Genomic DNA, 18222 nt, shown 5'->3' on the forward strand with positions numbered 1-18222 from the left:
AGTGAATAATATTTGTGAGACACTAATCCAGGCAATAAGAGTACCGAATAAGATTAGATAGGTCTCTTATGAAGTAGAAATATTTTTTATTGAATTACATCATTTCATCATTTTCCCTTTTTTCATTTCTTCCTCCAACCCTTCTCATGCAACCCCTTGCTTTCTCTCGAATTCATGACTTCTGTTTTCATTTTTGTTGTTAATATATATATATATAGTTAATATATATTCCTAAATATGTAAATGCCACCAGCACAGTCCATATGATGATGCATATGTGTATAAGATTTCAGGGATGACCACTTGATATTGGATAACCACTTGGAATGTTCTGAGGAAGATTATTTCTCCTGTTCTTAGTAGTATTCTTTAGTTGCCTATTGTTCTTAATCTAGTGTTGAGCCCCATGAGACTTCCTCCCCTCTGTGTTAGCATATTGCCTTTGTTCAGGTTTTTTTAGACAGTCAAGTTAATGAGATTTCAGGGACATAGCTGCCCTGGCATTTCTGAGAGATGTAGTCCCCCAGCAGGCTTCCTTTTCCTCTTTATTATATTTTTTCTGCCGCCTCTTCTGTAAAGTTCCCTGAGTCTTAGGTCTAGGAGTTGTATTATCGATATATCAATTGGACTAGGCTCCACAACTCTGCATTTTGATCACTTGTGGTTTCCTATAATGGTCTCTGTTGCACAGAGAAGTTTTATTGATGAGGGTTAAGGAATTATGCATATCTTTGGATTTAAGAATAAATATTTAGAATGTAGTTAGGAAGTATACTGGTTTAATTAAGTGGGTGTTTGTAGGTTCTCCTTCATGACCTCACTAGCCCTAGATTGGCTTATAGTTTTCCAGTACCAAGCATGATTTCCCTTTTGTTGATCAAATCTTAAGTCTAATTAGAGAGTTATTAGTTACTGCAAAATTATGTGTGCCACTATTGCACCCTTAGGGTTTTCATGCCATACTGGTCATTAGTGCAGTTCATAGACATCAAGCTAAGACTGTTGGTTGCTTCCCTCCCTTGGAAACCTGCATGGCACCTTCTAATACCATGAAAGCTGGTCTTCAGGCAAGAGAGGTCAGATCCAACCCTGACCAGCAATTCAAAAGAGGTCTTCTTAGGCCTAGCATTGAACTTTTTATTAGATAATCTACGGCTCTTAGAATGCATTATACTCTCAAGTGAGAAATTTTGATATATGTGTGTGTGTGCGTGCGTGTGTCTTAAAACACATAAACATGTATAGAAAGACTTTTATACAATATATGTAATGTTAGATAAATAGATAATATGATTCTTTGTGGCTATTTCAGACATCTGTACTATTATTTTAGCATCTTCCCTCTCTCTCCTTTTGCACTGATCTTCCTCCTTACTCCCTAATTAATACTGCCATTTTGCCATTTTCTTTCAAATCATTTTACCCTTCTATTCTCTCTCTCTATTGCACCCCCATGTCCCTTTTCACTTTCCTGCCTTCTGTGATTACTCCATGTTATATATTCACATCCAAAGATTGAGTTATGGGAACCAGCAATAAGAGAGAACATGTGTTATTACTTCACTTAATACAATCTAATTCTAAGTTCATTCATTTACTTGTAAATTTCGTGATCTTATCTTTTTTTACAGATGAACAGTAATATGCCATCACGTATAGGTACCATATGTTCATGAACTATTTATCAGTTGAAGGATATTTATGCTGCTTCCATTTCCTAGCTATTATGAATAGAGTGGCAATGAACATGCTTGGGCAAGTATCTGTGTATAGGTTGTCAAGTCCTTTGAGCAAATGCCAAAGAGTAGTATAGCTGGGTCGTGTGGAGTTTTTTTTTTTATTTTACTTTTTTCATCTGTTTTATTTTTAGCGCTTTGAGTGTTCCCCATACTGATTTTCAAAGTGGTTTGACCAGTGTGCAATTGCAACAGTGAATGAGAGTTCACTTTCTCACATGTCCTCTTCAGCACTTAACTGTTGTCTTGTTGATTTTTGCCACTCTGACTGGGTAAGACAAAATGTCAATGTTGTTTTAATTTGCATTTCCACAATTGCTAGGAATGATGAATATTTTGATGTATATGTTAGTCACTATTATCTCTCTTGAGGACTCTGATCAGATTTTTAGCCAATTTTTTAAGTGGGTCTTTTTTTTACTCTTTATATTTGGAGCTCTTTATGTATTCTCAATCTTAAACTTCTGTCAGATGTATAGCTGGCAAAGACTCTCACTTTCTGTAGGCTTGTGTTTCACATTATTAATTATTTCTTTATCTTTGCAGAAGCTTTATGGTTCTGTAAAGTGTCAGTTGTCAGTTGGTGCTCTTAACTCTTGGGCAAATGGTATATTTTTTCTTTTTAATTTTTTATTTTTTATTTTAATTTTTATTAATTACACTTTATTCACTTTGTATTCCCCATAAACCCCTCCCTCCTCCCCTCCTAATCTCACCTTCCCTCCCTTTTCTCCACACATGCCCCTCCCAAAGTCCACTGATAGGGGAGGTCTTCCTCTCCTTCCTTCTGATCCTAGTCTATCAGATCTCATCAGGAGCGGCTGCATTGTCTTCCTCTGTGGCCTGGTAAGGCTGCTCACCTCTCAGGGGGAGGTGATCAAACAGCAGGCCAATCAGTTCATGTCAGAGGCAGTCCCTGTTCCCATTACTATGTAACCACTTGGACACTGAACTGCCATGGGCTATATCTGTGCAGGGGTTCTAGGTTATCTTCATGCATGGTACTTGGTTGGAGTATGAGTCTCTGGGAAGACCCCTGTGTTCAAATTTTCTGGTTCTGTTGCTCTCCTTGTGGAGCTCCTGTACTCTCCAGATCTTACTATTTTCCACTTCTTTCATAAGATTCCATCCACTCTGCCCAACAGTTGGCCATAAGTCTCAGCATCTGCTTTGATACTCTGCAGGGCATAGCCTTTCAGAGGCCCTCTGTGGTAGGCTACTAACCTGTTTCCTGTTTTCTTCTTCTTCTGATGTCCATCCTCTTTGCCTTTCTGAATGAGGATTGAGCATCTTACCCAGAGTCCTCCTTCTTGCTTAGCTTCTTTAGGTGTGCAGATTTTAGTATGTTTATCTTATATTATATGTCTAATGTTAACTTATGTGTAAGAATACACTACGTGTGTCTTTCTGCTTCTGGGATACCTCACTGAGGATGATCTTTTCTAGTTCCTACCATTTGCCTGCAAATTTCATGATTTCCTTGCTTTTAATTGCTGAGTAGTATTCCATTGTGTAAATGTACCACAATTTCTGTACCCATTCCTCTGGTGAGGGACATCTGGGTTGTTTCCAGTTTCTGACTATTACAAATAAAGCTGTTACAAACATGGTTGAGCAAATGTTCTTGCTGTATACTTGAGCATCTTTTGGGTATATGCTTAGGAGTGGTATAGCTGTATCTTGAGGTAGCACTATTCCGAATTGTCTGAAAAGGCGCCAGATTGATTTCCAAAATGGTTGTACAATTTTACATTCCCACCAGCAGTGGAGGAGGGTTCCCCTTTCTCCACAACCTCTCCAGCATGTGTTGTCACTTGAGTTTTTGATCTTGGCCATTTTGATGGGTGTAAGGTGAAATCTCACAATCGTTTTGATTTGCATTTCCCTGATGGCTGATAATGTTGAGCATTTCTTTAGGTGTTTCTCTGCCATTTGATATTCCTCTATCGAGAATTCTCTCTTTAGCTCTGTTCCCAGTTTTTCATTGGATTACTTGATGTGCTGCTTTTCAACTTCTTTAGTTCTTTTTATATACTGGATATTAGCCCTCTGTCAAATAAAGGGTTGGTGAAGATTCCCAATCTGTAGGCAGTCGTATTGTTTTGATGATGGTGTCCTTTGCTTTACAGAAGCTTTTCAGTTTCATGAGGTCCCATTTATTGATTGTTACTCTTAGAGCCTGTGCTGTTGGTGTTCTGTTCAGGAAGTTCTCTCCTGTACCAATAAGTTCAAGGCTCTTCCCCAAACTTTTTCTTCTAACCGATTTAATGTGTCTGGTTTTATGTTGAGGTCTTTGAACCACTTGGACTTTAGTTTTGTACGGGGAGATAAGTATGGATCTATTTGCATTTTTCTACATGTGGACATCCAGTTAGACTAGCACCATTTGTTGAAGATGCTATCTTTTTTCCATTGTATGGTTTTGGTATCTTTATCAAAGATCAGGTGTCCATAAGTTTGTGGGTTTATTTCTGGGTCTTCTATTCGGTTCCATTGATCCACCATTCTGTTTCTATGCCAGTACCATACAGTTTTTATTACTGTTGCTCATAGTATAGCTTAAGACCAGGGATAGAGATACCTCCAGAAGATCTTTTATTGTAGAAGATTGTTTTAGCAATTCTGGGTTTCTTGTTATTCCATATGAACTTGAGAATTTTTCTTTCAAGGTCTGTAAAGAATTGTGTTGGTAATTTGAGGGGAATGGCATTGAATCTGTAGATTGCTTTTGGTAGGATGGCCATTTTTACTATGTTAATCCTGGCAAGCCATGAACATGGGAGATCTTTCCATCTTCTGTTATCTTGTCCTAATTCTTTAGGACTTGAAATTTTTTTTTCATACAAGTCTTTGACTTGCTTGGTTAGGGTCACACCAAGGTATTTTATGTCTTTTATGGTTATTGTGAAAGGTGTTGTTTCCCTAATTTCTTTCTCAGCCTTTTTGTCTTTTATGTACAGAAGGGCTACTGAGTTTTTGAGTTACTTTTGTATCCAGCCACTTTGCTGAAGGTGTTTATCAGTTGTAGGAGTTCTCTGGTAGAACTTTGGTGTCACTCAGGTATACTATCAAATCATCTGCAAATAGTGATATTTTGACCATATAAACAAACCAAAGGAGAAAAAAAACACATGCTCATCTCCTTAGATACTGAAAAAGCATTTGACAAAATCCAACACCCATTCATGGTTAAAGTCTTGGAAAGATCAGGGATACAAGGCACATACCGAAACATAGTAAAGGCGATATACAGCAAGCCTATAGCCAACATCAAACTCAATGGAGAGAAACTTAAAGCAATCCCACCAAAGTCAGGGAAAAGACAAAGCTGCCCACTCTCTTCATCTCTTCAACATAGTACTTGAAATCCTAGCTAGAGCGATAAGACAACTAAAGGAGCTCAAAGAGATACACATCGGAAAGGAAGAGGTCAAAGCTTCACTATTTGCAGATGGTATGATAGTATACATGAGCAACCCCCAAAATTCAACCAGGGAACTCCTTCAGCTGATAAACACCTTCAGCAAAGTGGCCAGATACAAAATTAATGCAAAATTTTCAGTAGCCTTCCTGTATACCAAAGACAAAAGGGCCAATAAAGAACTAAAGAAGTTAAAAAGCAAAAAATCAAGTAATCCAGTTTAAAAAATGGGGTATGGAAATAAGCATAGAATTCTCTGTAGAGGAATAAAGAATGGCAGAGAAACATGTAAAAAAAATTCTCAACGTCCTTAGCCATCAGGGAGATGTATATCAAAACGACCATGAGATTTCACTTTATACCCATCAGAATGGCTAAGATCAAAAACTCAAGTGACAACACATGCTGGAGAGGTTGTGGAGAAAGGGGAACCCTCGTCCACTGCTGGTGGGAATGTAAACTTGTACAACCACTTTGGAAACCAATCTGGAGTTTTCTCAGACAATTAGGAATAGTGCTTCCTCAAGATCCAACTATACCACTCCTAGGCATATATCCAAACGATGCTCAAGTACACAACAAGGACACTTGTTCAACCATGTTCGTGGAAGATTTATTCATAATAGCCAGAACTTGGAAACAACCCAGATGTTCCTTAATGGAGGAATGAATTCAGAAATTGTGGTCTTGCACAATGGAATACTACTGAGCAATTAAAAACAAGGAAATCATGAAATTTACAGGCAAGTGTGGGATCTAGAAAAGATCATCCTGAGTGAGGTATCCCAGAATCAGAAGGACACACACGGTATATACTCACTTATAAGTGGATAAGTGGATACTAGACCTATATGATAGGATAAACATACTAAAATCTGAACACCTAAAGAAGTTAAACAAGAAGGAGGTCCCAGGGTAAGATGATCAATCCTAACTTAGAAAGACAATGGGATGGACATTGGAAGTAGGAGAAAACAAGAGACTACCATAGAGGGCCACTGAAAGACTCTACCTAGCAGTGTATCAAAGCAGATGCTGAGACTCATAACCAAAACTTAGGCAGAGTGCAGGGAATCATATGAAAGAAGTGGGAGTTAGTATGACCTGGAGAGGACAGGAGCTCCACAAGGACCAAATATATCTGGGCACAGGGGTCTTTTCTGAGACTGTTCATCCAACCAAGGACCATGAATGGATATAACCTAGACCCCTGCTCAGATGTAGCCCATGGTAGCTCAGTATCCAATTGGGTTACCCTATTAAGGGGAAGAGGGGCTGTCTCTGACATTAACTCAGTGGCTGGCTCTTTGATCTCGCCCCACTGGGAGGAGCAACCTTGCTAGGCCACAGAGGAGGACATGGCAGCCAGGCCTGAAGAGACCTGATAAGCTCCAGTCAGATTGAAGGGGAGGAGGGCCTCCCCTATCAGTGGATTTAGAGAGGGCAGGGAGGAGATGAGAGAGGGATGGTGGGATTGAGAGGGAATGAGGGAGTGGGCTACAGCTCGGGTACCAAATAAATAAACTGTAACTAATATAAAAAGATAAAAATTTAATAATAATAAAAAAGGAATAGTGCTTTCTCAAGATCCAGCTGTACCACTCCTAGGCATGTATCCAAAACACGCTCCAGGACATTTGCTCAACCATGTTCATAGCAGCTTTATTTATAATAGCTAGAATCTGGAAACAACCCAAATGTCCCTCAATGGAGGAATGAATACCGAAATTGTGGTACATTTACATAATGGAATACTACTCAGCAATTAAAAACAAGGGAATTATGAAATTTGCAGGCAAATGGTGGGATCTAGAAAAGATCACCCTGAGTGAGATAACCCAGAAGTAGAAAGACACACATGGTATATACTCATTAGTGGATATTAGGCATATAATATAGGATAAACATACTAAAATCTATACAGCTAAAGAAGCTAGGCAAGAAGGAGGACCCTGGGTAAGATGATCAATCCTCACTCAAGCAAACAAGATGGACCTGGGAAGATGGAGAAAACCAGGAACAGGACACTGAGGGTCTCTGATAGACTCTACCCAGAAGGCTATTAAAGCAGATCCTGAGACTCATAGCCAAATTTTGGTCATAGTGCCAAAATCTTATGTAAGAAGAGGGAGATAGAAAACCTGGAGGGTACTTGAGCTCCACAAGGAGAGCAACAGAATAAAAAGATGAAGGCTCAGGGTTCTTTTCTGAGACTGATAGTCTAGTCATGGAGATAATCTAGAACCCCATTCACAAATGTAGCCCATGGCAGCTCAGTATCTATGTGGGTTTCCTAGTAAGGGGAACAGGGGCTGTCACAGGGGCTTTTTCTGACATGAACTCAGTGGCTGCCTCTTTGATCACCTCCCACTGGAGGGGGGGGGGCAGCCTTACCAGGCCACACTACAGCCAGTCCTGATGAGACCTGATAGACTAGGGTCAGATGTAAGGGAAGGAGGGCCTCGCCTATCAGTGGACTGGGCGAAGGGGCATGGGAAGAGAAGAGGGATTGAGGGTGGGATTGAGAGGGGACAAAGGAGGGGTCTCCAGTTCGGATACAATGTGAATAAGTTGTAATAAATAAAAAAAAATTAAATAAAATAATAAGAAGAAATTTCCTACGTATGCATCATACTGAGTAGCTTTTCTTCTAACAGTTTCAATGTTTCAGATTTCATGGTTATGTCTTTGAATCACTTGGAGTTAGTTTTTGTGCAAGGTGATATGTATCTAATTCCATTCTTCCACACATGGGCATCTGGTGCTCCCTGCAATATTTATAGATGCTGTTTTTTTCTTCAATGTATATTTTGAGGATTTTTGTCAAATATGAGTTAGTTCTGGTTATGTATACTTATATTTCGGTCTTATATTTTGTTCTATTTTTCTATGTCTGTTTCTGTGGCTGTAACATTGTTTTTATTACTGTGTCTCTTTTGGTCTGGAATGGTAACTGTCCAGCACTGTACTTTTTGCTGACATTTGTTTTGACTTCCAGTCTTTCCATGTGAATTTTAGAATAGTTTTCTTTATTTCTGTGAGGAATAAGATGGGAAGTCTTGATTGAGATTGCATTGAATCTCTAAATAGCTTTTGGGAGAGTGGTCAGTTTCACAGTATTGTTTCTACCAATCTATGAGCGTAGGGTATCAATCCATTTTATAGTGTTTTTCTCTACCTCTTCAAAAAGTTAACATTTCCTTTGTAGAGTCATTCACTCCCTTGTTTAGGTTTATTCCTAGAGGTTTTAATTTTCTTTGAAGCTATTGTATATGGGAGTATGTCCTGGACATCTTTCTCTGTGTGTCCATAAAAAAGCTATTGACTTTCTAACTTGATTCTGTAGCCTCCCATATTGCCAAATTTGTTTATCATATCTAGTAATTTTCTGGTAAGGTATTTAGGCTCTCTAATATCTTCCACAAATAGGGATACTTTGAATTGCATTTCTTTAATTTCCTCCTCTTGCCTTGTTGCTCAAGCTAGTGCTTCAAGCACAATCTTGAAAATGAGCAAGGATATCCCTAACTCATTCCTCACTTCAATGGGATTGCCTCAAGATTAGAATTATGTTGGCTGTGGTTTTCTCATATAAAACTTTTATTATGGTGTTATATGTTCCTGTTAGTCCTACTCTCTCTATGAATTTTATCATGAAGACATATTGTTTTTTAACAAAGACTTTTACTGTGTCTATTAAAATGATGTGATTTTTTTTTTGTTTTTAAGTCCTTTTATGTAGTTTATCGCATTTCTTGTCATGTGGATGTTGTACCATATCTTATTCTGCAGGATAAAACCAACTTGGTTAGTGTGGGTAATCTTTCTATTGTATATCTGTATTCTGTTTGAAAATATTTTATTTATGATTTTTGAATCTGCATTCACCAGGGATTTTGACCTGTGGTTTGTTGTTTTTGTATTTTTTCTTGGTTTTGGTATTATATTAATACTGACTTACAAAAAAAGGAATTTGTTTCTATTTTTTTAATAATTTGAAAAATAAGGCTATATCAATCTTCTTTGAGAGTGAGGTAGAATTCTGCTGTGAATCTATCTGAATCTGGACTTTTTAGTCAGAAGGCTTTTTGTTACAGTTTAAATCTCCTCATTTATTTTAGATGTCTTTAAGTTGTTCATTTTTTTCTTGGTTTAATTTTGATTTAGACCAATCTAGAAATTCATCCATTTCTTTTAAGACTTTCCAACTTCTAGATCCCACCATTTGCCTGCAAATTTCATGATTTCCTCCTTTTTGATTGCTGAGTAGTATTCCATTGTATAAAAATACCACAATTTCTGTACCCATTCCACCGTTGATGGACATCTGGGTTGTTTCCAGGTTCTGGCTATTACAAATAGAGCTGCTATAAACATGGTTGAGCAAGTGTCCTTTTTGTGTACTTGAACAAACTTTGGGTATATACCTAGTAGTGGTATAGCTGGGTCTAGAGGAAGCACTATTCCTAGTTGTCTTAGAAAGCACCAGATAGCTTTCCAGAGTGGTTGTACCAGTTTACATTCCCACCAGCAGTGGAGGAGGGTTCCCCTTTCTCCACAACCTCTCCAGCATGTGTTATCGCTTGAGTTTTTCATCTTGGCCATTCTGATGGGTGTAAGGTGATATCTCAGGGTCGTTTTGATTTGCATTTCCCTGATGGCTAATGAGGATGAGCATTTCTTTAAGTGTTTTTCTGCCATTCGATATTCCTCTGTCGAGAATTCTGTTTAGCTCTGTTCCCCATTTTTTAATTGGATTACTTGGATTGCTGCAGATCATTCTGAGTGAAATATCCCAGAAGGAGAAAGACAAACATGGGATATACTCACTTATATAGACCTATAAGATATGATAAACATAATGAAATCTATACACCTAAAAAAGATAATCAATTGAGCGGACATGGGGTAAGATGATCAATCCTCATTTAGAAAGACAGATGGGATGTGCATTGAACGTATGACAGGAGTCTACTGAGCGCATCTGAAAGACTCTAAAGTGTTTTCAAAGCAAAGACTCATGACCAAACCTTTGGCAGAGTACAGGGAATCATAAGAAAGAAGGGGAGTTAGTCTGATGGGGAAAGGATAGGAGCTCCACAAGGACCAAATATATCTGGGCACAGGGTCTTTTCTGAGACTGACATTCAACCAAGGACCATGTATGGATATAACCTAGAACCTCCACTCAGATGGAGCCTGTGGTAGCTCAGTAACCAATTGGTTTCCCAAAGTGAGGGGAACAGGGACTATTTCTAACAGGAACTCGATGACTGGCTCTTTGGTCTCCCCACCCCCCCAAGGGAGGAGCAGTACTGTTAGGCCACAGAGGAGGGCTTTGCAGCCAGTCCTGAAGATACCTGATAAAACAGGATCAGATGAATGGGGAGGAGGTCCCCCCTATCAGTGGACTTGGAAAGGGGCACGGTGGAGATGAGGGAGGGAGGGAGGGAGGGATTGGGAGGGAATGAGGGATCGGGACACGGCTGGGATACAGAGTTAATAAAATGTAACTGATAAAAAAAATAAAAAATTAAAAATTAAAAAAAAATTAAAAAAAAGACGTTCCAACTTAATGGAGTTAAAGTTTTAAAGTATTCCCTTATAATATTCTAAATGTATTTGTATCTGTTGGAGTGTTTCTCTCTTTCTAATTTGGGTCATCTCTTTCTTCCTTTTGGTTAGTGGGGCCAAAGTCTATGAATCTTTGTCTTCTCAAAGAATTAGCTGCTAGGTTCATTGATTCTTTGTATTTTTTTTTTTTTGTTATTGTTCCTTTGTTTGTTTCTGCTTTTATTTTTATTAATTTCTGATCTAGTTTTTATTGTTTTTTCCCTAGACAGAGTTTACATTTGATTTGTTTTTGTTTTCCCATATTTGTGAGTTGCACCAGATTTGTGCTCTTTATCTTTTAAATTGGAGTTTATTTTTAATTTTGTGAAAAATATTTTTCAATATTGGTACTTAGAGCTATAAATTTCTCTTGTAGGGCTACTTTTAAAGTGTTACAGAGGTTTTTGTGTTGTGTTTTTATTTTCATTTAGTTCCAAGATTTTTTTTCTTCATTGTGTTTGTGTATTTACTAGAAATTTGCTTGCTGTTAATTTTAAATTTATTGTATTGTGTTCAGATAAAGTAAAGTTATTTCAGTCTTTCTGAAAATTTTCAGCTTTGCTTTATGTTTTGTTATATGCTCTTTTTTAGAGAGGTTTCCATTGGCTGCTGAATAGAAGGTATATTCTCTAGTGTTTGTGTGGTTATCTGTTAAGTCCATTTAATGTATGATGTCAATTAATTCTGGTGTTTCTCTGTTTATTTTTGTCCAGATGACATGTCTATCAGAAAAAGTGGTTCATTGAAATCACCTAGTATTAATGTACTAATGTCAATCTGTTTTTTTTTTTTCAGCAGTATGCTTTTTATGACGTTAGGTATATCAGAATTTGTTGGATATGTATTTAGGATAGTAATATCCTTTTGTTTGTTTTTTTAAATAAAATGAGATATCCTTTTTTACATCTTTTTGTTAGTTTTAGTTGGAAGTCTAATAGCTGACAAAATAGACTTCCAACTAAAACTAACAAAAAGATGTAAAAAAGGATATCTCATTTTATTTATTTGGGACCTAATAGCTTGCTTGCTTCTCGGTCCCATTTGATTGAAGTACATTTGTCCACCCTTTCCATCTACATTGGTGCCTATCTTTAAAGCTATGATGAGTTTCTTGTAGACAACAAAAAGATGGATTTTGTTTCCTGATCCATTCAGCCAGCATGTGTCTTTTGATTGGAGAATTGAGGACACTGTTATTGGGTGTCACTTTCAGTCATTGTGTTTTTGTTTCTTTGTTGTTGTTACTTGTGTTCTCAGTGGTACTTTATGTTGCAGTAATTATAGCTTCATTTGTTTTTGTCCCACAGTCACTTGGCTATGTTTTTTCTTCAGATGAAGTATTGCTTACTGAAATTTATTTATGATTGTTTTGCCAGGTTAAAAAAAAATAGACTCTTTGTATCATGTAAAGTGTTTCTTTTTCCCTCAACTATGACAGTTAATTTTTCTGGGTACAGTAGTCAAGATTGTCAATCATGGTTCTTTAGAACTTGGATTACATTGCTCTGGGCACTTCTGGCTTTCAGAGTTCCAAGGAGAAATTAGCTATAATTCTGTTGGGTTTTTCTTTTCACGTGACTCATTTCTTTTATATTTCAGCTTTCTATATTCTTTCTTTGTTCTGTATACTTAGTGGTTTAACTATGACATGCCATGATGATATTTTTTCTGGTCTTGTCAATTTGGTGTTCCATGTGTATCTTGTATCTATATAGGTATATTTTTCCTTTAGTTTGGGAAAATTTTTCTTTTATGGCCTTATTGAAGATCTTTCTATGCCGCTGACCTGGAATTCTTCTCCCTCATCTATTCTGTAGGAAGGATCAGGTGGATTCACCTTGCTAGACCCTGCCATAAGATTGCAGCACCTGGCTGGCAGAGAGGTTGGGTGTAGTACTAGGGGCGAACAGTTTGTGTGCGGTGGAATCAGGGCTAACCCAGGCTAGATCTGCGGATTTGGAGTGTGTGGAGGATAGAATCAGGCAGACTTACCTGTCTAGACCCTGGGGCAAGTTTTGCAGGGCTTAGCTGGGAGGAGATATTAGGTGGGCACATGAGGGGTCTCTCCATAGGTTGATAGTAGATAGCACAGGTCCTGGCTAGAGCCTGGAGGTTGGGGGTGTCATAAGTCAGATTGGCCATACTAGACAAGGGCACTGAATATGGGACTCAGGCTGTATTTGGTGGTTGGTGAGTGTATGGAGGGATGAATGAGGTGCACTCACCTGGCTAGACTGTGGTGCAAGATATGAAGGACATGTTGGGTGGACACGTTGTTTGGGTATGAAAATTCTTATCAAAACCAGATAGAAAGTATGTAATTTAAGTAGTAGTGTAGAAAAATATGATAAAAAACAGAGGATATGAACTAGATCTATATGTGGTAAATTATACCCAGAGATAAGTTTTGTTTAATGTCTAACATGTCTTATTCTTTTTATTATTAAAAACAATAATTGTTCAGATTTTTGGGCACAATGTGGTATTTGTAACAAGTATACAGTGTGCCAATATTAAATCAGAGTAATTTTCACCTCCGTTAGCACTTACCATTTGTTGTTGTTGTTTTGTTTTGTTTTGTTTTTTCTTGTCCATTTGGAGCTTTTCAGTTCCTTCTTCACAGTCTTTATAAAATACATAATAAATTACTGTAACTCTCTTATGCAGTAGAACATTTGAACTTATTCCTCCTATTGTGAATTTATTTCCATGCCCATGGCCCAACTATTTTGCGGTTTGAATAAGATGCCCCCTATAGTCTTGTGCATTTGAATACTTGATCCCCAGTTGGTGGTGCTCTTTGGAAAGGTTTAAGAGATGTGTCCTTGTTGAAGGAATGTCACTGGAGGCAGACTTTGAGAATATAAAGACTCACACTATTTCAAGTTTGTTTTCTCTGCTTTGTGCTAGTGGTTCAAGATATGAGCCTTTTTTTCCACCATCATGGACTGTAACCTTCTGGAACAATAAGCCCTAATAAACACTTCAGTAAGTTGCCTTGATCATAGTGTTTTATCACAGCAATAGAAAAGTAACTATGCACTTCCTCTATTCTGCTACCTACAGCTAGCTCTTCCTGACTATTTTTTAGTTTCCACATAGAAACAAGAATGTGTAGTACTTGACCTTCCTAATTTCAACCTTATTGCAAAATCTCTGTACATTAATAACTTCACACAGATATAATTTTATATTCCTCCCAATATTGTCCTATATCCTTAATATCTGTTCTTCGGATTTATGTGTTTATATTACAAAACTTAAGTAGTTCTTTACAAATGTATGGTATATCCTCATGGTGTCTCACCTTTGTGTACATACTGGTGCTTTGATCTAATGGTAGCTCTAGAGTCAAAGGAAAGTGGGTCTCGAGGAGAACCAGCATTGTATTGTATGAAGGCCACAGTTTTTTTGGTAAGCCCTTCAGTCGGGGATGGAAAAGCTTATGCCAGCAATAATAAAGAAGCTACTTCCACTGGCAATATGGGAGGCATCTTCTTCCGGCAAAGACTATTCAAAAGGACTTAGGAGCTCAAAATCCCTGGCTTCACCAGGCCTTCTTACAGAATTTTCTTCTTTCATAGTCAGTGCCTCCCATGTAACAGTAAACATCCTACAAGACCAGGAGTTTAACTTGCATTGCAATTTAGGTAATCCCAAGATGAAATTCTGTACTTGATTTTCACTAATCCTTGTCCTGTGACTATAGGAGATAAGCATCTCCTTCAGGAGAAGCATAGAAGCATTCAGGTCATTTATGTAGTAACTTGAACAGGAAATTTGAATGCCATATCTCATTCTCTTCTTTCATTGCCTTTCCACTGTTGTTAGGAACAACAAGCCAATCTCATTGTATTAGTTTTCTTAAAATGTTCAAAATGAATACACAGCCACCTATCTGCTTGCTTCTTGTCATGATTGATAGCATTGATTGAAGATACTTTAAAATTTGCCCTGGCAGAAAATGTCATGGATTGCCAGTACACTCCTTAATACTGAAATGTAGTAATTAATGTAGTTCAATTTAATCAAATTTTTTAAAATTTAAGTTGAATAACATAAGCAACTCACTTTCAGAAAGTCAAACTGGAGACAATTTTAGAATATCATTTTAAATTTTTTCCCTTTAGCACCAAAATCTATATTACTTTGGTGCTTTTCTCTCAGCACCAAAATCTATATTACTTACATTAATTGGAAGAAAGAGAACTAGTAGATTATATTGGCTAGAAAGATGATTATATGGTAGACAGACAGGCAGACAGACAGACAATTTAGCATGAGGATTTATTTCCAGAAACTACAAAGGCTGAAGTCCCACTTTCCATACATGAAATCTGCAGTCCTTGAAAAGGTGGTGGTATAGCTCCAACCTGAGCTAAAAGTCCTAAGCATGAAGAAAACCAAGTGTGTACATTCTAAGCCAAATCCAAACCCTTGAAAACCAGAGGACTGATGGTGCAATTTTCAGTTCATGTCTGAAGACCTGAGGGAAAAGAAAACGAGTTTAAAATGCTTAAGTTACAGTCTCCTAGTGGCCCTAGAGACAAGTGTCCCCGTTCATGTAGTCAGACAGAGAGCAGATTCCCACTTTCTCTGCCTTTTTGTTCTGGTCAGGCTTTCATAAGATTAGATGTAGCTCACCAAAACTGAAGAAAGTTATCTGCTTTTTGGAGTCTACCCCTTCACAGGCCACTTTACTTTGGAAACACACTCACAGCACACAGATATAAAACCTAACCAAATATGTGGGAACCCAAATGTTCATTTCTCTGTTGTGTGAGAAAACATTCAACAAATTCTACTTGGATGGGAAAGGGTCTATTTATATTACATTTTTAAGTAACATTCCATCACTTAGGGAGTCAAGGCAGGAACACAAATATATGAATACCCACTTATCTTCATTTTCTTCTCTGTTGCTAGGACAAAATACTGAACAAAAGCAACTTGGAGAGGAAGGGGTTGAGTTCATCTTACACTCAAAATAACATTCCATCACCAAGGGAAGTTAGGCAGAAACTGAAACAGAGACCTTGGAGGAACACTGATTACTGGATCGCTCTTCATGGCTTCCCCAGCTAGCTTTGCTTTTAACACAGAGCTGTCTGCCCAAGGATGACACCATCTACAGATATCTGTTCCACCACAGTCCATCATCAATCAAGAAAATACTCCACAGGCATGCCCGCAGGCCCTTCTCAATTCCTCAATTCAGGTTCCCGCTTCCCACTTGATTACAGTTTGTACCAAGCTGACAGAAACTAACCAGCACAAGATTGAAGTTGACACAGAAAATTAGCCATCAAGCCGTTCAAAGAGCACAGAGTGATCACTAAAGAAATAAAGAGCTGTACAGGCCATGAGACAGGTGAAAAGTTGCAATTTTACAAGGGCAGGGGGGTAGCCAATGTCACTGGAGCATAGAGAATGGAGAGTGGTACAAAGGATGTTTGAACAGTTAGTCAGAAGCCACAGGCTATGATACAGAATTTGGATTTTATTCTTAACATGTTGAAAATTAGCTGAGTGTCAAGTGGATAATAGTATGATTTGATTTACTTTTGAAGAAACCATCTAGCAACTCTGACTATTAAGTACTGTATGGAAGCAACAATGAAGGGCTAACGATCAATTATGGAACTATTGCAGACATATATTGAAAAATGATATGCTTCCCCCAACCCCCTTCACACACACACACAAACACACACACACACACACTCAGTAAAAATGAAATCAAGACTCATTTGCAGCCTATTGTGTTAAACTGTTCATATGTGCCCAATGCACATTTTAGATAAAATTGTTATGTTTCTCAAATTATCTGCATGTTTAAGTTTTAGACTATAATAATATTATACAATTATATACAGCAATACTCTATCAGCAAATGTAGAGAAATTAAAAGAAAAGAACAATAAAGGCATTTAATTGGGAAAGGAAGGAAGAAAGAAGAGGGTGTGTGTGTGTGTGTGTGTGTGTGTGTGTGTGTGTGTGTGTGTTTGGCGATATATATATATATATATATCCAGAAAAACAACTATACAGGTTAGAGCCCTGCTATTCATTTGCTGTGTCATGGCCTTTATTACGGCACTTGATATGGCATAGTCTTCTATTCCTTTATCTGTAAGATGAGAAATTAAACAAAATGTTCTAGATAGAACATCTAGATAGAATCTCTCTTCTCTTCTTCAAATTGTTATCCTGAGAATCATATTCTTTATTGTATTGTAGGAACTGTATCTATCTTATACAATCTAACCTCTTGAAATAAGAGGTGAATTTTTATTTTTCAGAGAGGAAAATTGGAATAAACAGGTTAAATGAGTTCCCAAATCGCTGAAACAGTTGATAGTATTTAGTTTATAATACAAACTCTTGTGGTCATTTACCCAAATATGAAACTTTCTCCCTTCTTTCATCCTCTTGAAGGTACTTCTAAGACTGTTCCGACACAAAAAATCAGCACAATTTACTGTTATTTCTTTTTGCTTAGCACCTTGAAATACGTTTGACCAACTGTAGTGTGTAAAAAAATATATATCCACAAACTAGTAAAGTGTATTGTCCTGTATTGACCCTGAACTCATACTAACCACCTTTTATTTCTTATAGCTGTACGGTTCTGTGACCGGTGCAATCTAATCAAGCCAGACCGCTGCCATCACTGTTCTGTCTGTGCCATGTAAGTGACAGCTATACTTTTTCTGGGCTGAGGCTGGCCACTGATGGCCACAAAATGACTGATCCTAACATGTAGCCATGCCTAGATAAGAGCATTTTTTCAGAGGCATAAGGACCACATGCCAAACACTCTCACAGGGGTGATAATCATTCTAGTCTAAAGATAGAAAAGTAATACTGCATTTTCAAAAGAAACTTTTCATATTAAATGATTTCAAGTTTATGGATTTATTGTGAAGAGAATTTATGGATTAGTAGGCTCCATTAGTGTGATACATTTTTAAACTAGTAAGTCAATATTGAGACCTTGTTTTTCTTTATATTCTATTGTAATATAGCTTAATTATCAAAATTAAAGGTTCTATTAGTGAACCTTTATGTAATTTACAGCTTTTGCTATTCAAACCAATCCTATATAAATGTCCTTGTTCAGATGTGTGTGTGTGTGCGTGTGTGTGCGTGTGTTAAGCATATCTGTTGGATGATTTATACATAATTTTTAACTGGGATACACCTCTTAGCTATCCTCATTTTCTTCCTAATAGCATTTTTCTGTTCCAGGATTTCATCCAACATACCACATTACGTGAAGTAGTCATGTCACTGTAGGTCCTTTCACTCAAGACAATTTCTCAGCCTTTACCTTGGTTTTGATATCGTTGATAGTTTGGGGCATTAAGAATCAGATGCTTTATAAATTTTTCTTTAGTTAAAATTTGTTAGTGCTTTTGTCCTGAACATTACAATGCAGTAATGTGATTT

General features: G+C 37.5%; 1 protein-coding gene and 1 long non-coding RNA gene across 2 annotated transcripts in view; one reads left to right on the forward strand and one right to left on the reverse strand.

Moving 5' to 3' along the window:
• Positions 1-18222, forward strand: part of Zdhhc15 (zinc finger DHHC-type palmitoyltransferase 15) — a 138084-nt gene that overhangs the window by 75828 nt on the left and 44034 nt on the right. The window contains exon 5 of the mRNA XM_060375733.1: positions 17392-17461. Coding sequence (XP_060231716.1) covers positions 17392-17461 — 70 coding nt within the window. The remainder of the gene's footprint in view (positions 1-17391; positions 17462-18222) is intronic.
• The window catches only part of LOC132650148 (uncharacterized), a 51602-nt gene continuing 48508 nt past the window's right edge, over positions 15129-18222 (reverse strand). The window contains exon 3 of the long non-coding RNA XR_009588541.1: positions 15129-15256. This is a non-coding gene — a long non-coding RNA (uncharacterized LOC132650148). The remainder of the gene's footprint in view (positions 15257-18222) is intronic.

Source organism: Meriones unguiculatus, chromosome X, assembly GCF_030254825.1.
Source record: "Meriones unguiculatus strain TT.TT164.6M chromosome X, Bangor_MerUng_6.1, whole genome shotgun sequence".
Taxonomy (NCBI): Eukaryota; Metazoa; Chordata; class Mammalia; order Rodentia; family Muridae; genus Meriones; species Meriones unguiculatus.